The following is a 19823-nucleotide window of genomic DNA, read 5'->3' as shown; positions in this document are numbered from 1 at the left end:
ACCCTCACCCTCACGGGCACTCAAGGGGCCATGGGCAGAAGCACGCAACTGCGAGGGGAGGGTGGGAAGGGGGAGAGGGATGGGCAGGCTGTTTATTTATTTATTTTTTTGCAGTACGCGAGCCTCTCACTGCCGTGGCCTCTCCCGCTGCAGAGCACAGGCTCCGGACGCACAGGCTCAGCGGCCATGGCTCACGGGCCCAGCCGCTCCGCGGCACGCGGGATCCTCCCGGACCGGGGCACGAACCCGCATCCCCTGCATCGGTAGGCGGACTCTCAACCACTGCGCCACCAGGGAAGCCCTGGCAGGCTGTTTTTGCCATGTGACTTGGCCAGGGCTCAGGATTTAATAACTGAACAGCCAAGCAAGGGGCACAGTCTCCCATTCACAGCCCTTTCCTGAGTCAACAAGGCTTATTCACAGCTGACCTGAGGATTCCCTGAACTCTCTATGGAAACCTGTCTTTTAACCACGGGGTCTGCTAACGTTTTCTTTGGCTGATGACTTTTCCCTGTAAACCCAACTCCCAACCAACCTCCCAGGAACCTAAGGCAGTGACGTACGGAACGTCAGTCATTCAGCCTGCACACAGATCTACCTACCTGGCTGACCAACTTCTGCTCAAACTAACTCCTAGGATAGATGTTACTTATTGCTGTCTCCCAAAACACGCATGGCTAAGCTAGACTCAGTGAGCCCGAGAAATGGGATGTCCCACACTGATATTAAGAAGTGGAGTCGCTTTCTGTCGAAAGAGATCAGATCACCAAGGGTGCCTTGTCCAGCTAAGCAAACCAGATGATACAGGGAGCCCCTGCAGGATGTTCAGTGATCAGATTTGCCTTTTAGAAGGTACCTCTGGCCACCCAGGGGAGAAAGCCATGCCTAGGGACAGGGGGACTCCTGCGATGACCAGGCAATGGTCCTTTGACCTAACGCAGCAGCAGGAACAAGGGAAAAGGGGGTGGAGACATTGTGAACACGGGGAGATGTTATATGGGAGGGAGAATGGAGTTTCCAAACTCACAAGTCACTTGCTGGAGCACCGGGCACTATGCACAGACAGCAGGAGCCACCCTCACGAGGGTCTCTCTGCCCACGTGGCAGGCAAGCCTGTTAAGACGGGACCTAATTAAGAGCGGCCGGATGCCCACTTCGGCCTGCTTCTGCTGTCTGCCTCGGCTGTCCTTCAGACGACCTTCTACCTTCCCTGAACGCTGGGCAAGGGGCCTCGGAGACACGTGTGACACGTGTTCCTTGTGAATTGCTTTTTGGTTCTCTCTCCAGCCTTGCCTAAGAGTGTGCCTGTGTAGCTAGGTCACTTTACATTCTTTTTTTTTTTTTTTTCAGATCCAAGATATTAGTTATGTATAAACTTCTTTTTTAAATTAATGTTTAATTTCACATGTGATCCAGGAATCGATTGCAGCAATTTAACACATTAAGGAGCTCATTTCAGGTTTGATGAATAAAGTGCAACTTCTTGGGCCGTTTCACAATTGGTCTGTTCTCTCTGGTAACACGGCGGGTGGAGCTGAGGCCGTTTCACCACCACAGATTGGGGTGTGTGATGGTTAATTTCATGTGCCATTTTGCCTAGGCTACAGTGCCCAGTGGTTTGGTCAGACACCAGTCTAGATGTTATTGGGAAGGTATTTTTAAGATACGACTAACCTTAGACATAGAAAATAAACTTATGGTTACTAAAGGGGAAAGGGGGGGAGGGATAAATTAGGAGCTTGCGATTAACAGATACACACTACTATATATAAAATAGACAAACATCAAAGACCTACTGTATAGCACAGGGAACTATTCAATATCTTGTAATACCCTATAATGGAAAAGAATTTGAAAAAGAATACACACACACACACACACACACACACATATACATGTATAAGTGAATCACTTTGCTGTACACCTGAAACATTGTAAATCAACTATACTTCAATTTAAAAAAAAAGATATGACTAACAGTAAATCAGCAGACTTTGAGTAATGCAGATCACCCTCCATAACGTGGGTGGACCTCAACCAATCCATGGAAGGCCTTAGGAGCAAAGACTGGGGTCATCTGAAAAGGGAGTTCTTCTCCAGGCTGCAACATAGAACTTCTGCCAGGGTTTCCAGCCTGCTGTCCTGTGGAATTCAAACTCAAGACTGAACATCAACTCTTACCTGAGTTTTCAGACTGCCAGCCTGCCCTGCAGGTTTCAAACTTGCCAACCTCCACAAATGTGTGAGCCAATTCTTTAAAATCAGTCTATCTATCTATCTATCTATTATCTATCAATCTACCTATCATCTATCTATCAATTATCTATCAATCTACCTATCATCTATCTATCTATCTATCTATCCACCTATCTCCTATTGGTTCCATTTCTCTGGAGAACCCTAATAATAACAGAGGGTGACTTTGAAGGGTGGAGCTCTCAGGTGTGTCGGGTCATCATCTTAGCTCCAAACTGCGGACTTCTAAGAATGACTCACTGAGCTCTTCTCCACCCTGAACATAGCCTCAGGGCCTTAGCATGGGCTCTTCTCCCCGCCTGGACGCCGTCCCCAGGACCTGCAGGCTCTGCCCCTCCGAGTCTCTGCTCAGCACACCCATCAGTCCACAGCACTGCGCCTCCCTGCAGCACCCTCCGCGTGCTCTCCGGCCTTCCCTCCCTCCCTCCCTCCCTCATGTGCTTTTCCCTTTAATGCTTATGGGCACCGGAAGTGCGACACATTAGCTCGTTTATTATCTGCTTTCTCATCCACTGCTGGAAGGTCAGCTCCAGGGAGACTCTGTGCTGGTCGCCGATGACTCCCCCATGCTTACAACAGGCCCTGCATACAGCAGGTGCTCAGTAAATACTCGGTGTAGACTAACTGAACAACAGACGGATTCCAGAATGTGGGGCAGAGGGAGACAGGACCCTCGGGGGTGGTTTCCCCCTGCCCTTGACTTTCCCTCTAGTCCAGGTACCAGCCAGCGCGTGGCCTCCTTCCTTAGGGACCGGAGCCCTAATCTCCGACAGCACCCTGACAACAGCCACATAAAGACACATACCAAAGGGGGGGAGCCACGTGGCTTCCGAGGAGCAGACGTCCCTCTCCTGGGTCTTCCTGCCATAGGTCGCTGAGTAGATGTTGAGAAACTTGGACTCGTGGCAGTGCAGTTTCAGCTCGTGGTCTTCACACACAGTTTTGTTTTTTAATTCATCTGAAGCAGAAACAAAAACAGGTGGCACCATCAGCTTCCTCAGAAGGAATCAGAAAGCACTGCCCGTGCCCCGGCCAGGTCCCATCCCCCGGGGGGCTGCACCCCAGGAAGGGAAGAGTCGGGATGGTCCTGCCTGCCATGGGCTCTCTGACCCTGCAAAATCCTCTGCAGGAAGAGGGTCAACAAGTGCAAAGACCCAGGAATTACCCTAAGGACCAAACGGAGGAGGAGAGATGCCAGGGTGAAGACAGCAGGGCTCCCTGGGCTAGGTCCTGGGCCAGGCCATAAAGGGAGTTTCTCTCTCTCCCCACTTGAGGTCCCACGTTCCTTAATCGAAGGGAGCCTCTTCTCAAATGCCATACTGGGACTCACACAGGTAAATACCAGGAATTACCTGATGGAAGATTAAGTTCAGGAGAGAGTCCAGCTAAACAGCACCACCCAACTTCGTAACGTTCTAGTATTCCGTTCGTGTATTTACAAAGAGAAAGCGAAATGATAGGAAAGTAAATTATGTCCTTGTCTAGGCAAGGAAAAAAAGCAAGGCACGGTGTTTGTGAAGGATCGCTCTTTGAAACAACAAGGTCCTACTGTAGAGCACAGGGAACTATATTCAATATCATGTAATAAACCAGAATGCAAAAGAATATGAAAAAGAATATTGAAAAAAAATAAAAGAATCCCTCTTTGAAGAGGTGTGAAGAGTTGGCCCCAAGTCTGGTGATCCAGGAACAACGAGCCCTTGTGCTGGCGTGGGTCCTAGGAGAGGACGATTCCAGCTTATAGTCTGTTCCAAAGAATTCAGGAAAAGTTTATGTTTATTCCGTGCACCACAGTGACACTTCCCTTTGCAACGTCATACAGAGTTGACATTATACATGCGCCCTGGAGAAAATATAGTTCGTTGGTTTTTTTTAAAAGAGTGCCCCCAAAACCATTCAATTGACTAAAATGTCTTAATAATGATTTGATTTTTTAAAGTAATAATACTTAACACTGCAGACACAATAGAGTACCTAACGTATGATTCTAGTTCTGTGAGCTATCCAGAAAAGGCAAACCTCTAGAGACAGAATGAAGATTAGGGGTCTTCTGAGGCTGAGAGCTGGGGACACGAAGTGACAATGGCAAATGGACACAAGGAAATAGTTTCAGATGATGGAAATATTCTATTGCTGGACTGTTGCGGCTGCACAACTTCAGTACGTCTACTAAAACTCATTGAATTGTACAGTTAAAATGGGTGAATGTTTTGCTATGTAAATTACACCTCAACAAAGACATTTTAAAAATAACAATAGCTGATGTTTACACCTTCTCTGAACTTAGGCCTTGTTCTGGATCTTTAAATGTATCAGTGAACTTACTACTCCAAGCAGCCCTTCCGTGAGCCCCTCTTTACATCCTTTGCATGTTGTGTTTCAGATCTTTAGAAATCACTTGTAGGAGTGATTCATAGATACTGGATGCTAACTTTTGAACTTTGGTCTCTTACATGTTATAAATGTCTTTTCCTAGCCTCCCACTTATTTTACATCTTGCAAGATAAAAGCAAAGCAAAACATAAAGGGGACCGTGGTCATTTCTTTGCATGTGGGGTTCTCTCCCTCCCTCACCCAAACGTCTGTATAAGAAAAATCATGAAAAAATGCTAGCCCCACTCTATCACCCCAGTCCTAGTTTTTTCTACTTTGAGGCACATCTTTCAGCCAGACAAGCATTGGTGTCAACAGCAAGCGAGAGCTAAATTCCACGAGCTGCTCAGGGTGTCACGGGCTGCCTAGGACGGGAAGAAACAGAAAGGAAAACTAGCCCACACCCTCCATCACCCTCACAGTCAACCTGTCTTTCACTTCTCTCTCCCATTCATGTTTTTGTTCCACTTTTCTTTCCTGGATGGGAGGTATAGCCTGATCCCCTGAAACCAAAGTTTTCCAATTGTCATTTGAGGTCATGAAATTAATTTGCTGAGTTGTGATTAAAATTTAAAAAAATAAAGAATAGTTCAGAAAACATCAAAGTGCATCACGCAAAGTAAGGATAAACCGTAGTTTATAAAAGATTTTTTCAGTTGAGCGTGCGTTATGTAGGGCCAAAATGTAAAATGTTTTTCTCACTCGGGGTTGTGATCAAACCAATCTGAAATTCCCTGCAGAAGAAGGCGTGAGCAGTAAACAACAGCGCAACGGTGGCCGGTGGGACCTTCACATCCTGGAATCGCTGATGCTTAAGTCCCAAACTTAAAACATGAAAGAGAATAATTTCCTAATAGAAATGCCACCTTTCGGTAACTTGTAAATTCCCATGCCTCTCTCCTGAAAACAGAGACGTAGCAGTGAGGCCAAATTTTTGAACTGCTTGAAGGAAACATTTTAGGATCTCAAGATTACCATCAGCTCTGGCGCTGGAAAACTTGGGCAATGGTTCTTTAAAACATGATGATGGGAAGATTCATGAATGAAAGGTGCAGAGCAGAAACCAGGTTACAGATGCTCACAGAATCCTCACAGATGCTCATCATTCTCTTTAGTATGTGAACATAGTTGAGGACCCATCAGAGGAGGGAGAAGTCAGGTGATGACTAAGCAAATGTCTAGGAGGCCCTTTACCCACTCACTGGAATCTTAATATAACAGTTTAAACTTAGAGCCAAGAAAAGTTCTGTTTCCTTTTTCTAAATAAAAAGAACACTGTGTCTGACCTTGACATTGGAGGGTTTGATTTCGGTGAGTCATATCCGCACTGGTATGAGTTTTTCAGTGCTTTTGATGAGTAAACACTAAATCCCACCAACTCCGAAATATTGCCTGACTTCAAAGGTCCAGCGTGAGCAACGGCCTTTGACGCAGAACAGAGGGCCTAGTAGACACACCAAAAGAGCTCAAGTACCCTTCCAACTAGAAGAATACCAAAAATGCTAAGAATTTTTGGTGAACTGCCTTCCATTGGCAGAGCTTGCCAAGAAGGAGAAGGGAGAACGCAGGACAGAAAGCAAGCCTTATCTCTGTAATCCGGAAACTTTTCAACAGGAATGGTTTCTTTCTTTTTTTATCAGAATTTAAAAAAAATTAGATGAGCTTTTTTAAGGCATGTCATGAAATGCATTTAGTAGGCCCCATCTCTCTGATTTATTGAGACACGTTCGCGAAAGCTTCCAGCCTCGGTACCAGCCAAACTCACCCAGAGTAACAGGACACTCCCATGTAAGGCCTCCAGTGATTTCTGTCCCCAGAATATGGGCAAATCATCTCCTGGAATGGAGGGGCCTGGGAGCGTCACATTATGTGCTTGGAGGTTAGCGCTGTGTGATGTTGAGTCCTTTGGTTCCTTGGGGGTGTACTAATTCATTGTCACCTAAGAGTGACATTTCTGGGTTCTAAAAACAACGGGACCATTAACATAATTGCTGCTTTTCTTAGAGAACTAGAATTTGTGTTAGAGCTGGGTCAGCGTGTGGGCGGCCTTCCAGAAACGGGTTGCCAACATCTCTGTGGGTTCGGACGGTTGACCCAGGAGCCTGGGTAGAGGTAGAACCACGACTCTGCTTAAAGGACAACAGCAACAAATTCTCTCGCCTAAGTAGAGGTCTTTGTGTGCCATGCATTCCTCTTTAGCAATGCATATGGACTTCCCAGGTAACGCAGTGGTTAAGAATCCGCCTGCCAACACAGGGGACACAGGTTCGAGCCCTGATCTGGGAAGATCCCACATGCCGCGGTACAATTAAGCCCCTGTGCCACAACTACTGAGCCTGTGCTCTAGAGCCCGTGCTCCGCAACAAGAGAAGCCACCGCAATGAGAAGTCCGCGCACCGCAACAAAGAGTAGCCCCCGCTCGCCGCAACTAGAGAAAGCCCGCGTGCACAGCAACGAAGACCCAAAACCGCCAAAAATAAATAAATTTATAAAAACAAACGAACAAACAAAAAACAATGCATAGACACATCTGCATATCAGCAGTGGCCTTTCAAAGATGGGCATGTGGAGTGATCTGCCATGATGCGAACATGTTATTATTGACATTATTTATGACTGCCAGTGCATGGCAATGTTAACATGCAGACAGATACTTGGTCTCTTCTGTTGTGTTTTTAAATTCTCAGCAGACAGTGCACCCTGCTATTGTCTGCACTCAGGGCAGACCGCACCCCCCTGCACCCCCAGCCATTGGTATATCACTGCCTTTCAGTCATTCACATCTTTAGCAAGAATTATTTTAATCTGCCTCTTGGAATAATAGCTACCAATCGCTGAGCTCAAGTCCATTACAGGTGCTGTGCTAAGCATTTTATGTACAGCACTGTAATTTTAGTCTTTACAACAGCCCTAGGTAGAGGGTGCTTTATCTTCATTTTATAATTGAGTTATGGTACCTCAGAAAGTTTCCCTCCACTGCCCAAGGTCACACAGCAGCTCCACAGCAGACAGGAACATGAACCCTAAATTCAAAGACTCACTGGAACCAAAATTCTCTGAAGGGATGATATTTAGGGAGGAAGTGAAGCATGGCACACGATCGGGGAAAAGAAGATTCTAGTGAGGACTGTTGGTAAGATACTCTCCAAAAAACAAACATACAAGTAAGCCCTGATTTGTAGCCTTAGCCAATTTCCCCGGTGTAAGAACTTCCATCAGGGCAGATTTCACTGCACACAGGCACGGCTGGGAAGAGATGGGAATAACTGGCTCTCACGGTAACAGCCGGCTCCATGCGCACCTGGGTGCAGCCATGGGGCCCTTGGACTATTAGAGTGTTATGCAGGGGCTGGAACTGGGGCCATGGAGAAGAGCCTCAGGAGGTGACAGGGTTGCAGAAAAAGAGACAGGAGGGTGCGGGGACCTCACTTCCACCCCTACTTCATAGCAGCAATAGGTGCCGCCACCTAAACGGCAGTGCTTTAGGCCCCCAATGTCCGGGTCACACGAGGGGCTCTGGTTTCTTTTATTTATTTATTTTTGGCTGCATTGGGTCTTCGTTGCTGTGCGCAGGCTTTCTCTAGTCGTGGTGAGTGGGGGCTACTCTCTGTTGTGGTGCGTGGGCTTCTCATTGCGGTGGGTTCTAGGGTCACGGGCACAGTAGTTGTGGCTTGCGGGCTCAGTAGTTGTGGCACGTGGGCTCAGTAGTTGTGGCACGCGGGCTCAGTAGTTGTGGCTCGCGGGCTCTAGAGCGCAGGCTTCAGTAGTTGTGGCTCGTGGGCTCTAGAGCACAGGCTCAGTAGTTGTGGCGCATGGGCTTAGTTGCTCCACAGCATGTGGGATCTTCCCGGACCAGGGCTCGAACCCATGTCCCCTGTATTGGCAGGCGGATTCTTAACCACTGCACCACCAGTGAAGCCCAGGGGCTCTGGTCTGAATGTTTGTGTCCTCGTACAATTCATATGCTGAAATCCTGATGCCCATGTGATGGTATCAGGAGGTGGGGCTTTTGGGAGGTGATGAGGTCATGAGTACGCAGCCCCCATGAATGGGATTCGTGCTCTGGTACACGAGACCCCAGAGAGATTCCTCGCCCCTCCGCCGTGTGGTTAGAGCAAAAAGGACAGCCGCCTATGCGGAAACAGGCCCTCAGCAGGTACCAGATCTGCACCTTGATCCTGGCCTTCCCAGCACTCCAGAATTGACAGAAATGAATTTCTGTTGATTATAAGCCACTTAAATTATGGCACTTTGTTGTAGCAATTCAAACAGAGTAAGGTGCAAGGGCTCTGCCCCTCAAATCCGTTACACACAGGGCAGCCAGAGGGGCCTCTACCACCCCAGCCGAGTAGCCTCCCTGCTTCAATGCTGCCCTACAGGAAGACTCCACCCACTTCCCTGGCCATCAGGGCCCTGGATCACACTCCAGCTCTCTGCCCAGGGCTCCTTTTGCTCCTTCCGGCCCCCGCACCACCCTGTGCCACCCCTGCCACAGGCCTCTGTAAGGACTCAGCTTTCTGTGCCCTGACTCTACCCCAGAAGGTTGTCACCATCTGCCAGGAAAGCCTTCCCTGAGTTCCTGCCGAGGTCAATTCCTCCTGGGAGCCTCTTGCACAGTACCAAGGGCGCACGGGTCTTCTTTAGATATTTTTTTGGACAGAGAAGGTCCCTCTGGAGAAAGGAGGTCTTTGGCCTAGAATCTAAAGAATGAGAAGCAGCTGGCTATGTGAAGATCTCAATAAATGCTCGCTTTATGAAGGGACATTGGAAATCACCCAAGACAGAACCACCATCCAGGAATCCTCTGTGAGATACGAGTTCTCTTCATAACCAAAACGTGGCCCACACCTGTGCACAGCAGTTGCTTAATAAGTGTCTGAGGAAATGAAATTAGCAAACAGACCTAACTGCCCCCTGGAGAAACCAGGCTGAGGCCCAGCACTGGCTTATCCAGGGTCCTGCCAATTTCATGAGGGTCTTTTCACGTCTTCTAAAGGCTGGTCCTGTCCAACTTTTTATTATGAACTATTTCCAACATATAGAAAATGTGAGAGAATATCACAATAAATGGGCAGAAGAGAAAAAGAAGGGAAAGCTAAGACAGTCAAGGGTGAGGCCAAGGGCGTGGCCAAAACCATGGCCAGGGCATGGTCAAGGGCATGGTCATTGTTTGTTTGTTTGTTTGTTTTTGCGGTATGCGGGCCTCTCCCTGTTGTGGTCTCCCGTTGCGGACGTGCAGGCCCAGCAGCCATGGCTCAAGGGCCCAGCCGCTCCGCGGCATGTGGGATCTTCCCGGACCGGGGCACGAACCCGTGTCCCCTGCATCGGCAGGCGGACTCTCAACCACTGTGCCACCAGGGAAGCCCTAGGGGGTGTGGTCATTTTCCTGAGTCTGTGAGGTAGGGCAGGAGTTGGTGAGAATCCCTGGGTGGGGAGCAGGGGAGTTTCGGCTGTTCTGCAAACTTTGGGCCTGCTTGTGAGAGCCTGTGATTGTGCGTACTTGTGAGTGAGTGTGCATATGTGGTATGACTACATGTGTGACAGTGCATATGTGTACAATTGTGTGTATGGGTGTGATAGTGTATACGTGTGAGAGTCCAGGTGTGTGCACCGTGTGTGGTAGCGTGTGCATTGTGAGTGTGTGATAGTGTGTGCATGGGTGCACGTGTGAGTATGAGTGAGTTTGAGTGTATGTTTGGGTGCAGGGTAGGGGCGCTGAGCCATAGGGCCGTTCTAAGGTTTCTGGGTCCCAGCAAGGAAAGGATTTGAGACAGAAGCCTGGATATTTGCCGAAGCACCCAGGGCTTTCCCTGAAGACGTGCGCCTGAGACCGTTCCATGCGTGTGGCTGATGCCTCACCCCCCACAGGAACCCAGGCCACCAGTGTCTGGGGAGATGCTGGGCTCCAGAGGCAGAAACCAACACAGAACAAGATGCAAAACAATGAGAACGGTTGCATTGCTGTGGCAGTACAGAATTTTACAAATGATTATCCCTGATGTTTGGCTAAATGTTGTTGCTAGAACACTGCTGTCTTTCAACAAGTTTTCCAAGTATTACCAGGAACCCGTAATTACCTTTGGCTTCTCTCAGGCAGACCCTCCACGCCTGGAGGTGTGACCTCCTCATGGAACAGCAATTATTTTTAGCCTGCAATGGGTTAACCACAAAACTGGTGTGCGTTAGAAATGGCGCAAGTTAGTGGAGAGAAGTGCAAGAATCAGAATAGAAGAGCTTGCTCCCGCCAAGTCCTCTTCCTCTTTCTTTCTCCTTAGGAAACATGCTGCTTCAGGAGCCCCCGCTGAAGGTGAAAGTGGGAAGAAGCCAGTCTGTAAAGATCTGGAATCCGGGGCTCAGCTGGCAGCTGTGCCACCAGCCTCCTCAGAAAAATAAGTTGCCCTGCAGCCGGGGGAGGGGGAGCCTCATAACAAGCCTTCCTCTGAAAAGGAGAAGCAGCTCCTTATGTGGGGAAAAGCCATTGCAGTCTCTCGTCACCTGGCATCTTTAGCATCAGTACAACCAAGTTTTACATATTAGGAAGGATTTTTTAAAATTCAGGGATTTGCAAGAATTCACACAGATCGGTGCGCGTGCGCACACAACACGCACACAAATACACACAAACTAAAACACCAGGTGGGATGGGGCCCCGACATTCCTATGAACAAGAGTTTCAAAGCTGGACGAACGTCAGCTGGCGGAGCACTGTCGTCAGGGAACCCACCCCCTGCGCGTGCTGTGCCCCTCGCAAGTTACTTACTAGGTTGGCATTTAAAGGAGACCAGGAGGTATTTACTGCTTCCTGGACAAAGGTCAGGTCCAAAAACACGGCTATTGACCAGGAGGTGGCAGGTCCGCTGGTTCTGGCATTCGTCCAGCACCTTCTAAAATGAGGGGGTAGAAAAGGGATAGGCTTGAGAACCACACACAGTGTCTGCGAGACTCCACACCTGGGCTGCTCTGGGCTCTCAAGAGGAAGGGCACCTGCCTGCCTGGCCTGGGGCTCCCGTTTTAAAACCTTCTCGCTGGTACCAGCTGTGTCTAAGATGGAAGCACCTGCACGCGGCTGACCAGGTCGGCTGCCTGTCTCCCCATGTCTCCCCCAAACGAAACCTGCTCCAAGAGTGCCAGGCCTCCCTCAGAAAACCAGCTCCTATTCGGCTCACCTGGCACCACTGCTGACAGTTTGGGCAAGACTGCTGCATCATGGAGGCTCCCAGGGACGGGAGCAAAATCAGGGCACCGCGGAGTGTGGACTGGAGGGGACTCGGAGGCCCCCTTCTGGGAGGGATCCCTGGTTTTAAAGCTGACAGAGGGCTATGGGGAGCGGGAACCGTAATCACAGCTCCTCATCCTTAGAAACACCTGATGCTGGCCACAGGGGAGCTCAGCATCTGGGGGACGCCTTGGAGACCCCAACCCAAACACAGGCCAACTAATGAAAATTAAAAAGCTGATTCCCTAGGAGGCGGGTCAAAAGGGATCTTGCTGTGATTTATGTCATAGAGTGTTCTGCCTATGTTCTCCTCTAAGAGTTTGATAGTTTCTGGCCTTACATTTAGGTCTTTAATCCATTTTGAGCTTATTTTTGTGTATGGCATTAAGGAGTGTTCTAACCTCATACTTTTACATGTACCTGTCCAGTTTTCCCAGCACCACTTCTTGAAGAGGCTGTCTCTTTTCCACTGTATATTCTTGCCTCCTTTATCAAAGATAAGGTGACCATATGTGCGTGGATTTAATTCTGGGCTTTCTATCCTGTTCCATTGATCTATATTTCTGTTTTTGTGCCAGTACCATACTGTCTTGATTACTGTAGCTTTGTAGTATAGTCTGAAGTCAGGGAGCCTGATTCCTCCTAGAGTCTGTCATACAGAATGAAGTAAGTCAGAAAGAGAAAAACAAATACCGTATGCTAACACATATATATGGAATCTAAGAAAAAAAAAAAAAGGTCATGAAGAACCTAGGGGCAAGACGGGAATAAAGCCACAGACCTACTAGAGAATGGACTTGAGGATATGGGGAGGGGGAAGGGTAAGCTGTGACAAAGCGAGAGAGAGGCATAGACATATATACACTACCAAACGTAAAATAGTTAGCTAGTGGGAAGCAGCCGCATAGCACAGGGAGATCAGTTTGGTGCTTTGTGACCACATAGAGGGGTGGGATAGGGAGCGGGGGAGGGAGGGAGACGCAAGAGGGAAGAGATATGGGAACATACGTATATGTATAACTGATTCACTTTGTTATAAAGCAGAAACTAACACACCATTGTAAAGCAATTATACTCCAATAAAGAGGTTAAAAAAAAAAAAAGCTGATTCCCACCCTCGCTAACCTCAAGGACATGGGACCCACGTTTCCTGGTGGAGCAATTTTCTGGGTGGAATATGCAGGCTTTCTGTTGAGTATTTGGCTTAAAATTTTTCCTTTATAAAAATAAATTTTAAAAAAAGCTTTCCTTCAAATCTCTCCCGACCTCTTCCAGGCAGATCACACCTTTGTGAGTCTGCTCTGCGGAAGCTTGGGGAACGCCCAGTACTGGGTCGCAGATGGGCCAGCATCACGCTGCTGCCCTTCCGGCTCCCAAACGGATCAGGCCCTGCCGACGACAAACACAGAGGTCGTCCACACCAAGTACAGTAAAAATGTTCCCAAGAATCTACTTATTACTATTGGACTGAACTGCAGATTCACGAGCCTGTCTGAGTCGCCATGTTCTCATAGTGGCTCATGGAATATCTCCGTGAAGGATGCTGGCCCTACCAGGTATCCCCCCGTCACCTCAGGGGCCCCGTGGATGTGCGTAAAATCAGGAAAAACGCCCAGGGAGACCCCAAGGACCCCCAGATGATGGTGCATATTCCACGGCCGAGGGTATCGTGAAATAACTCAGCCCTTGGATGGCTCTTCGTGTTACAGCCATGGAATGGGACCCAAGGGCAGAGCTCTTTCCAAACTGTATTACAGCTGGAAGTTGCAGAGAGGGGACTTCCTATAGCCATTCAGTCGTGGGCTAGATCAGGGGAGGTGCTCCTGTGTGGACATCAACCTGTTCTCTCCTACGTTAAGCAACTGCCCCCTGAGGAAGCACCTTGCCTCAGCTCCCAAACACAGGTTAAAAGACAAAGTAAAGGATCTCCTAGCGTGAGGGGATGTTTCTGGCAAACAAACCCTCCGCATAGCATCAGAATTGTGTTCACAAATTCTGACTTGTCCGCCCGGTTATGGCAACATCCTCTTCCCTCGGGGATGCCCGGCAGAGGCAGGCGCCCGTGTTGGAGGGCGAGGTGCCCGTGTTTTGGAACCACAGGACGCCAGGAGTTCATACGTTCACAAAGCAGGCGCTGCCGCCCTGGTGGCACCGGCCACATTCTTTTTATGTCCCTAGGAGGGCAACAGAAAGCCTGGGTACCCGGGATAGGTGGGCAAGAGTGTTGGGGGGAGGAAAGGGAACATTCTCAAGGTACAGGGAAGGATTGGGGGTAGGGTGGGGCACACAAGTAAAGGAACTGCTTGTCTCCAGAAGACACACGTTGTGTCTCCTCAGGGTGTGGAAACCAGGGGATTCATTCAAACACGTTCTTCTGGCTCCTCAGTTGGTGTCTTTACCAATCACATGACCACCCGGGTACTACAATGCTTAGCTTGGAAGTAATACATAGTAGACAAAATAGAAAAATCCTTACATGATCATTTTATGTCTGCTCTTCCTCTTCCGGCCTCAGGGAGAGCTGCACGGCATTACAGCTAATTCCATGTCTCCTCAGTCCGCCTAGGAAATTTACCATCACCCACATTTCCCACAACTGACAAAATCGAGCTGACATCTAATTTGCCACCTATCTGCTCTCACCACCGTGACTCCAATGGACTCACAGGGAACTTTGGAGGCATTAAAAAAACCCAAGGCCAAGGGACTCCATAATCTTAGCTAACTAGGTATAAATGTTGAGGGGCCTGGGAGAGCAGAACAGAGGTTGTTTGGATCATTGAAAGCCAGAATAGTCTAGAATCATCATTGCTACCTTAGTTTTGACCTCCCCGTAGACCACGTATTTCCCCAATGCCGACTGAAAAAAAAGAATGAGTCAGCCACCCCCCACCCCTAATTCCTGGTACCATCAAGGACGAACCAGCAGAAACTGCCCAAAATAGCTCCGAACAAGAATAACATGATTATCTACAACTGGAGAAGCAAACCATAAAAAAAAAAAAAAAAGATAATTAGTGATGTTCCCCTTCCTTGAGTGCATTCTCTAAGAATTTGATCATGACTTCTGATGTCTGCCGTGTGGTTTCCACTAAAGAATGCACAGCCTTTCCTCTCTCCCGGGGTACTGATAGGCAACGGAGGCCTGGAGGTCAAAGCCCAACATGACGATACTTTATGGCAGGGAGGAGTGTGCCTATGAATAACTTCACTCTGCAAGTGTATTAAGGGAGCTCTCCAATAAGCAGGAATTCTATTTAGACTCGTTTGGTAAAGGATCCTTTTGAGAAGCAAAGACTAGCTCGCCTGCAAAATGCGTGATTTGCCTACACTGAGATTTCATGGAGCGGGTTTGCTTTGAGTACACTATAGGATCACAAGTAGATACACAGAGAGAGAGACAGAGAGGGAGCGAGAAACCCACTTTGTCATCTTAAACCATCCGGGAAAGGCAATACCTGCAGTGTGGTGGGCGCCACGCAGGTTAAGCTGTCTTCTCTCTGGGAGGCAGGTTGCTGCGCGCTACATGTTTGGTAATCTTGCCCATAAAATGCCGACTGGACACTTATCGTCGAATGCCGAGGGCAGTGCAGATCCAGATGGTCCCCATCACAGGCATAGGCGGTGTGGTTTTGCAGGAGTTTGGTTAGGTAACCTAGAAAATATGCAGCCGGGTTACAAGAGGCCCAGGAGTTCACCACTCCTTCATGGATTTGGGGGCAGGAGGACCTCGGCTCCCCGGAGGGAGGAGCTGGTCAGTGAGGAAGGTGTGGGCGGGGCCTCCTCAGCTGCTGCCTGGACAGGACACCAGACAGGCCCGGAGCTGGGGCGGAGGGACCGGATGCTCGTTTTTCCATCTGGGCCTGAAACCTTGGTCTGGAATGGCACGTTGCAAGCCTCCAAGGGCTCCTTCCCTCCAGGAAGCCCTAAAGGACGGGCCAGGAGCCATGAAGTCCCGAAGCATCTCTATAAAGCAGGAAAAAAATGCGAGTAGGTGTCCCTTGGGCATGTAGATGCCTGTCCTGGGGGAGACTCGGGTTCTCTGATCTCCCACTAGCTGGGCCAGGCCTTCCTGGGGCGAGGGGATGCCGTTTTATTTTAGGAAACCACTCCTGGGCCTGCCTCAGTCCTGGAGAAGAAAGCAAGGCAGGCCCCCTGCATGGGATAAGGGCCTTCTCTGAAGGAAAGGGAAGGGGAGGATGGTGGGGCTCTGTTATGGGTCGAATAGTGTCCCATCCCCCCAAATTCATGTTCACCCGGAACCTCAGAATGTGACCTTATTTGGACATAGGGAGGGTCATTGCAGACATAATTAGTTAAGATGAGGTCAGACTGGAGTAAGAAAGGCCCTTAATCCTGTATGACCTATGTCCTGATGAGAAGAGAAGAGACACAGAGGCAGACAGCCATGTTTCTACAAGCCAAGAACACCAAGGATTGCTGGGAGCCACCAGGAGCTGGAAGAGGCGAGGAAAGACTCTTCCTTAGAAACTTCAGAGACAGCACGGCCCTCCGGACGCCTTGATCTCAGCCTTCGGGCCTCTGGAACTCTGAGAGAATGTATTTCTGTTGTTTTCAGTCACTCAAGTTAGTGGTCATTTGTTACAGCAGCCCCTGCAAACTCATACAGGCTCCCGATCCCTGCATCTCCGGCTGGCTGGCTGAGCTGAGCAGGGCCTCGGGCTCGGAGGAGCGCCGGCGGCCTGGATGTTTTCTCAGGAAGGAGGAGGGAAGGTTCATCTGAAACACAGATTCCTTTCCTCCTTCTCACACCTCACGAGGTCAGTCGCAAGGCGGCTGGGAGGGAAGCCAGGGACTTTCTGGTGAGGTGTGTGGGAGACGGCCTGGCAGCCTTCGGCCCTCTGAGGGGGAAGAGGGAGAGTGTAGGAGGGCAGCCTTAGAGCTCCCCAGTTCCCACACAGCCAGGCCGTGTTCCAGCTAGTCCTGCTTGGCTTTCAAAATCCTCTCCGGGCCGTAACGCTCTGCAAAAGGCACCCAGTCCAGCTCCCTGGGCTTCCCTGACCGTCACAGAAAAGGGACTGAGATGCTCTGCGGTACGGTGGGCACACCAGCCCATCCACACCTGCCCGCCTGAGGACGGAGACCGGGCGCCCTCGACAGCACACTGCATCCACACTGTAGGTCTTTCACTGCGACTGCTTTTTTTCCTTCCCGCCCATGACAATCATCCTAAGAAAGGCCAAGACATCAGCTACCCTGATTTAACTCTGCTTAGAGAAGCAAAGTCTAGCTTGAGCAGCAAAACTGCCAGCGGGCATGTGAGTCAAGAGCCTGCTTGGTGAAATGCTGTCACTCATAAGGTCACTCAAACCCCTCAGGGCACCAAGAGGGGCCAGGAAGAGGCCCCTTGGTGGTCCTAGGGCCCCAGGTCAGTGTCATCCTGTAGGATACACAGGTGAGCCCTGATTAAGCCATGATTTGATTTGCACAAGATCATTTGTGGGCTCTCAGCATTATGAGCTGAGCTGAGCCACACCAGGGAACTCACGGTGGCCCTCAGGCTGCCCCCAGGCCAGCACCCACCCTGAGACTTCCCAGACTGGTACCCCCGCACTTTAGCTTCGTCATTAACACTTTCTTGTCCATCACGCATCACTCACGGAGATGATCGGCTGACTGAAATGTTACATTAATTCTGGGAGCATGACTTCATCTTCACGTTCACGGTTTGTGCAAAAGGCCATGTGTTACTCTGGCTAAATGAAGGTGATGATAAGGCACTGGGGCGGGTGGAGCCACAAGACGGAAGGGGCCTGGGTCCTGGATTCACGGAGGGAATTGCTGCCTGCTCCACAGATCGTCACATGAGTGAGAAAGAAACTTCTGCTGTGTTCGGGCCATCACCTTTCTTCACCCTATGTGTCATGTACTCTGTGCCCAGAACAAACTTGATCTCCGTGGGACCATTTACATCAAAACACAACACGATGCAGCACAGTGGCCCGAGCCCCCCTGCATACCGTATTCACATTCTGAGTGATATTCTAGAGGCAGAAGCTCAGTGCATAGAATTGACTAACTCCAGGTCTTTTAGGCCCTTCTGTCATTGAGGGGGGAGGGGAGCCTCCTTCCCCGTACATCAGTCCTAACACTAATACAAGTTCAAAGAAGATACTTCAGCAGTGAAGCTTGCTCTAGACGTGGTCCAATTCCTTCTTCGAAAACCTATGCCTAGGTCCAACAATGGAATATTATTCAGCACTAAACGAAATGAGCTATGAAGCCACGAAAGACACAGAGGAGACAAACGCATATGACTAAGTGAAACAAGCCAATGTGAAAAGGCTCCACACTGTGTGATTCCAACTATACGGCGTTCAGGAAAAGGCGCAACTATGGAGACAGTGAAAACATTAGTGGTTGCCAGAGGTTTGGGGGGAGAGAGGGATGAACAGGTGAAGCACAGGGGAATTTTAGGGCCATGAAACCATTCTGTCTGATACTATACTGGGGGATACATATCATTATACGTTTGTCAAAACCCAAAGAATGTATAACATCAAGAGTGAACCCTAGTGTAAACTATGGACTCTGGGTGATAATCAGGTGTCAAAGCAGGTTCACTGATTGTAACAGCTGCACTGCTGGTGTGGGATGCTGACAGTGGGGAAGGCTGTGTGTGCGGGGTCGGGGGGGAAAGGGATATACGGGAAACCTCTGAACTTTCTGCTCCATTTTGCTGTGAACCTAAAACTTCTCAGAAAGAAAGTCTATATAAAAGGGCAAAAATTTAAAAACCACCCATGCCTCCCCAGGATAGCGCAACCTCTGGGAAGAGAGGGGTTAGGTGACAGGGAGGGGACGTGACAGGGAGTGCGTGTGTGCTGGCAGTTTTGTTTCTTGACCTGAAGGGGGGAGACATGCTTCACTTTGTGAAAGTTCACCGACCTACGCACTTAGGATCTGTGTACTTTTTTGTTGGTAGATAAATGTTTGTTTAGAAAACCTTTACCTGCAGTTTTGTGACCAATACTCCACACTAATAAAGAAAGTCTAGATACTGAGGAGCCTGTGGCTGATGTATAGGACATGGAGAGCCATGGAGCCCCGTTTTCTGCAGCTGACCCCATCCCATCCAGACTAGATCCTCCTCCATAGTGACAGCAGGAAACCCTCACGAGGACAAGCCATTGGCCCGCCCACCTTATGGCCCCCATAGGTGCCTTCCATGCCCCGTTCTGATTGGCCGACTATGTCCGAAGCTGCTAAGAGGTCCAAAGAAGGACAGTTAGAACTGCCCACTGCTTTCAGCAACATGGAGGGCATCAAGGACCATTTGGAGAGGCATTTGGGATGGTGAGTGGGGAACAGAAACCTGTTTAGAAAAGGCTGAAAGGGAGTGGAAGTTAAGGAAATCTCAGATGGTTCACCTGGTAGACAGAAATAATGCCCGCCCCCCCAAATGTCCACAGGGACCAGTCCCCAGAACCTATAAATATGTTCTTTACATTATAAAAGGGACTTTGCAGTTATAATTAAGTTAAAGATCTTGAGATGGCAAGATGATCCTGGCTGATCTGGGAGGGACCAGTGTCATTCCAAGGGTCCTTATACGAGGGAGGCAAGAAGGTCAAAGTCAGAAGAAGGAGGTGTGGCAAGAGAACCAGAGGTTGGAATGGGGCAGCCATGAGCCAAAAAAGGTAGGCGGTTTCTAGAAACTAGAAAAGACAAGGAAACAGATTGTGCCCTGAAGCCTCCAGAAGGAATGCAGGCCTGCCAACACCTTGATTTTAGACTTCTGACCTCCAGAACTGTAAGAGAATAAGCCTGTGCTGGGTAATCATTTGTTAAAGCAGCCATAGGAAACTAAGAGTTTATACAGATGACCCTCACAACAACTTGGTGAAGATAAGGAGAGACATAAGGCTAGAGTCATAAGAACTGATGTCCAGGGAGAGATTTTTAAATAATTATGATTGTTTTAAAGTTGGGAGAGGTCTATGCAGGTTTGTATGTA

General features: G+C 49.2%; 1 protein-coding gene across 3 annotated transcripts in view; it reads right to left on the bottom strand.

Annotated features, from left to right (window-relative positions):
- EVA1C (eva-1 homolog C) overlaps positions 1–19823 on the bottom strand; it is a gene marked incomplete at its 5' end in the record, with an annotated part of 82815 nt that overhangs the window by 33057 nt on the left and 29935 nt on the right. For all 3 annotated transcript variants that reach the window (XM_082655645.1, XM_082655646.1, XM_082655647.1), the window contains 3 exons: positions 3062–3214; positions 11390–11513; positions 15304–15500. In XM_082655645.1, coding sequence (XP_082511771.1) covers positions 3062–3214; positions 11390–11513; positions 15304–15500 — 474 coding nt within the window. The remainder of the gene's footprint in view (positions 1–3061; positions 3215–11389; positions 11514–15303; positions 15501–19823) is intronic.

This window comes from Grampus griseus, assembly GCF_964374135.1.
Source record: "Grampus griseus genome assembly, chromosome: 5".
Lineage (NCBI taxonomy): Eukaryota > Metazoa > Chordata > Mammalia > Artiodactyla > Delphinidae > Grampus > Grampus griseus.
The sequence above is the reverse complement of the archived record's forward strand: the minus strand, read 5'-3'. Positions and strand labels throughout refer to the sequence as shown.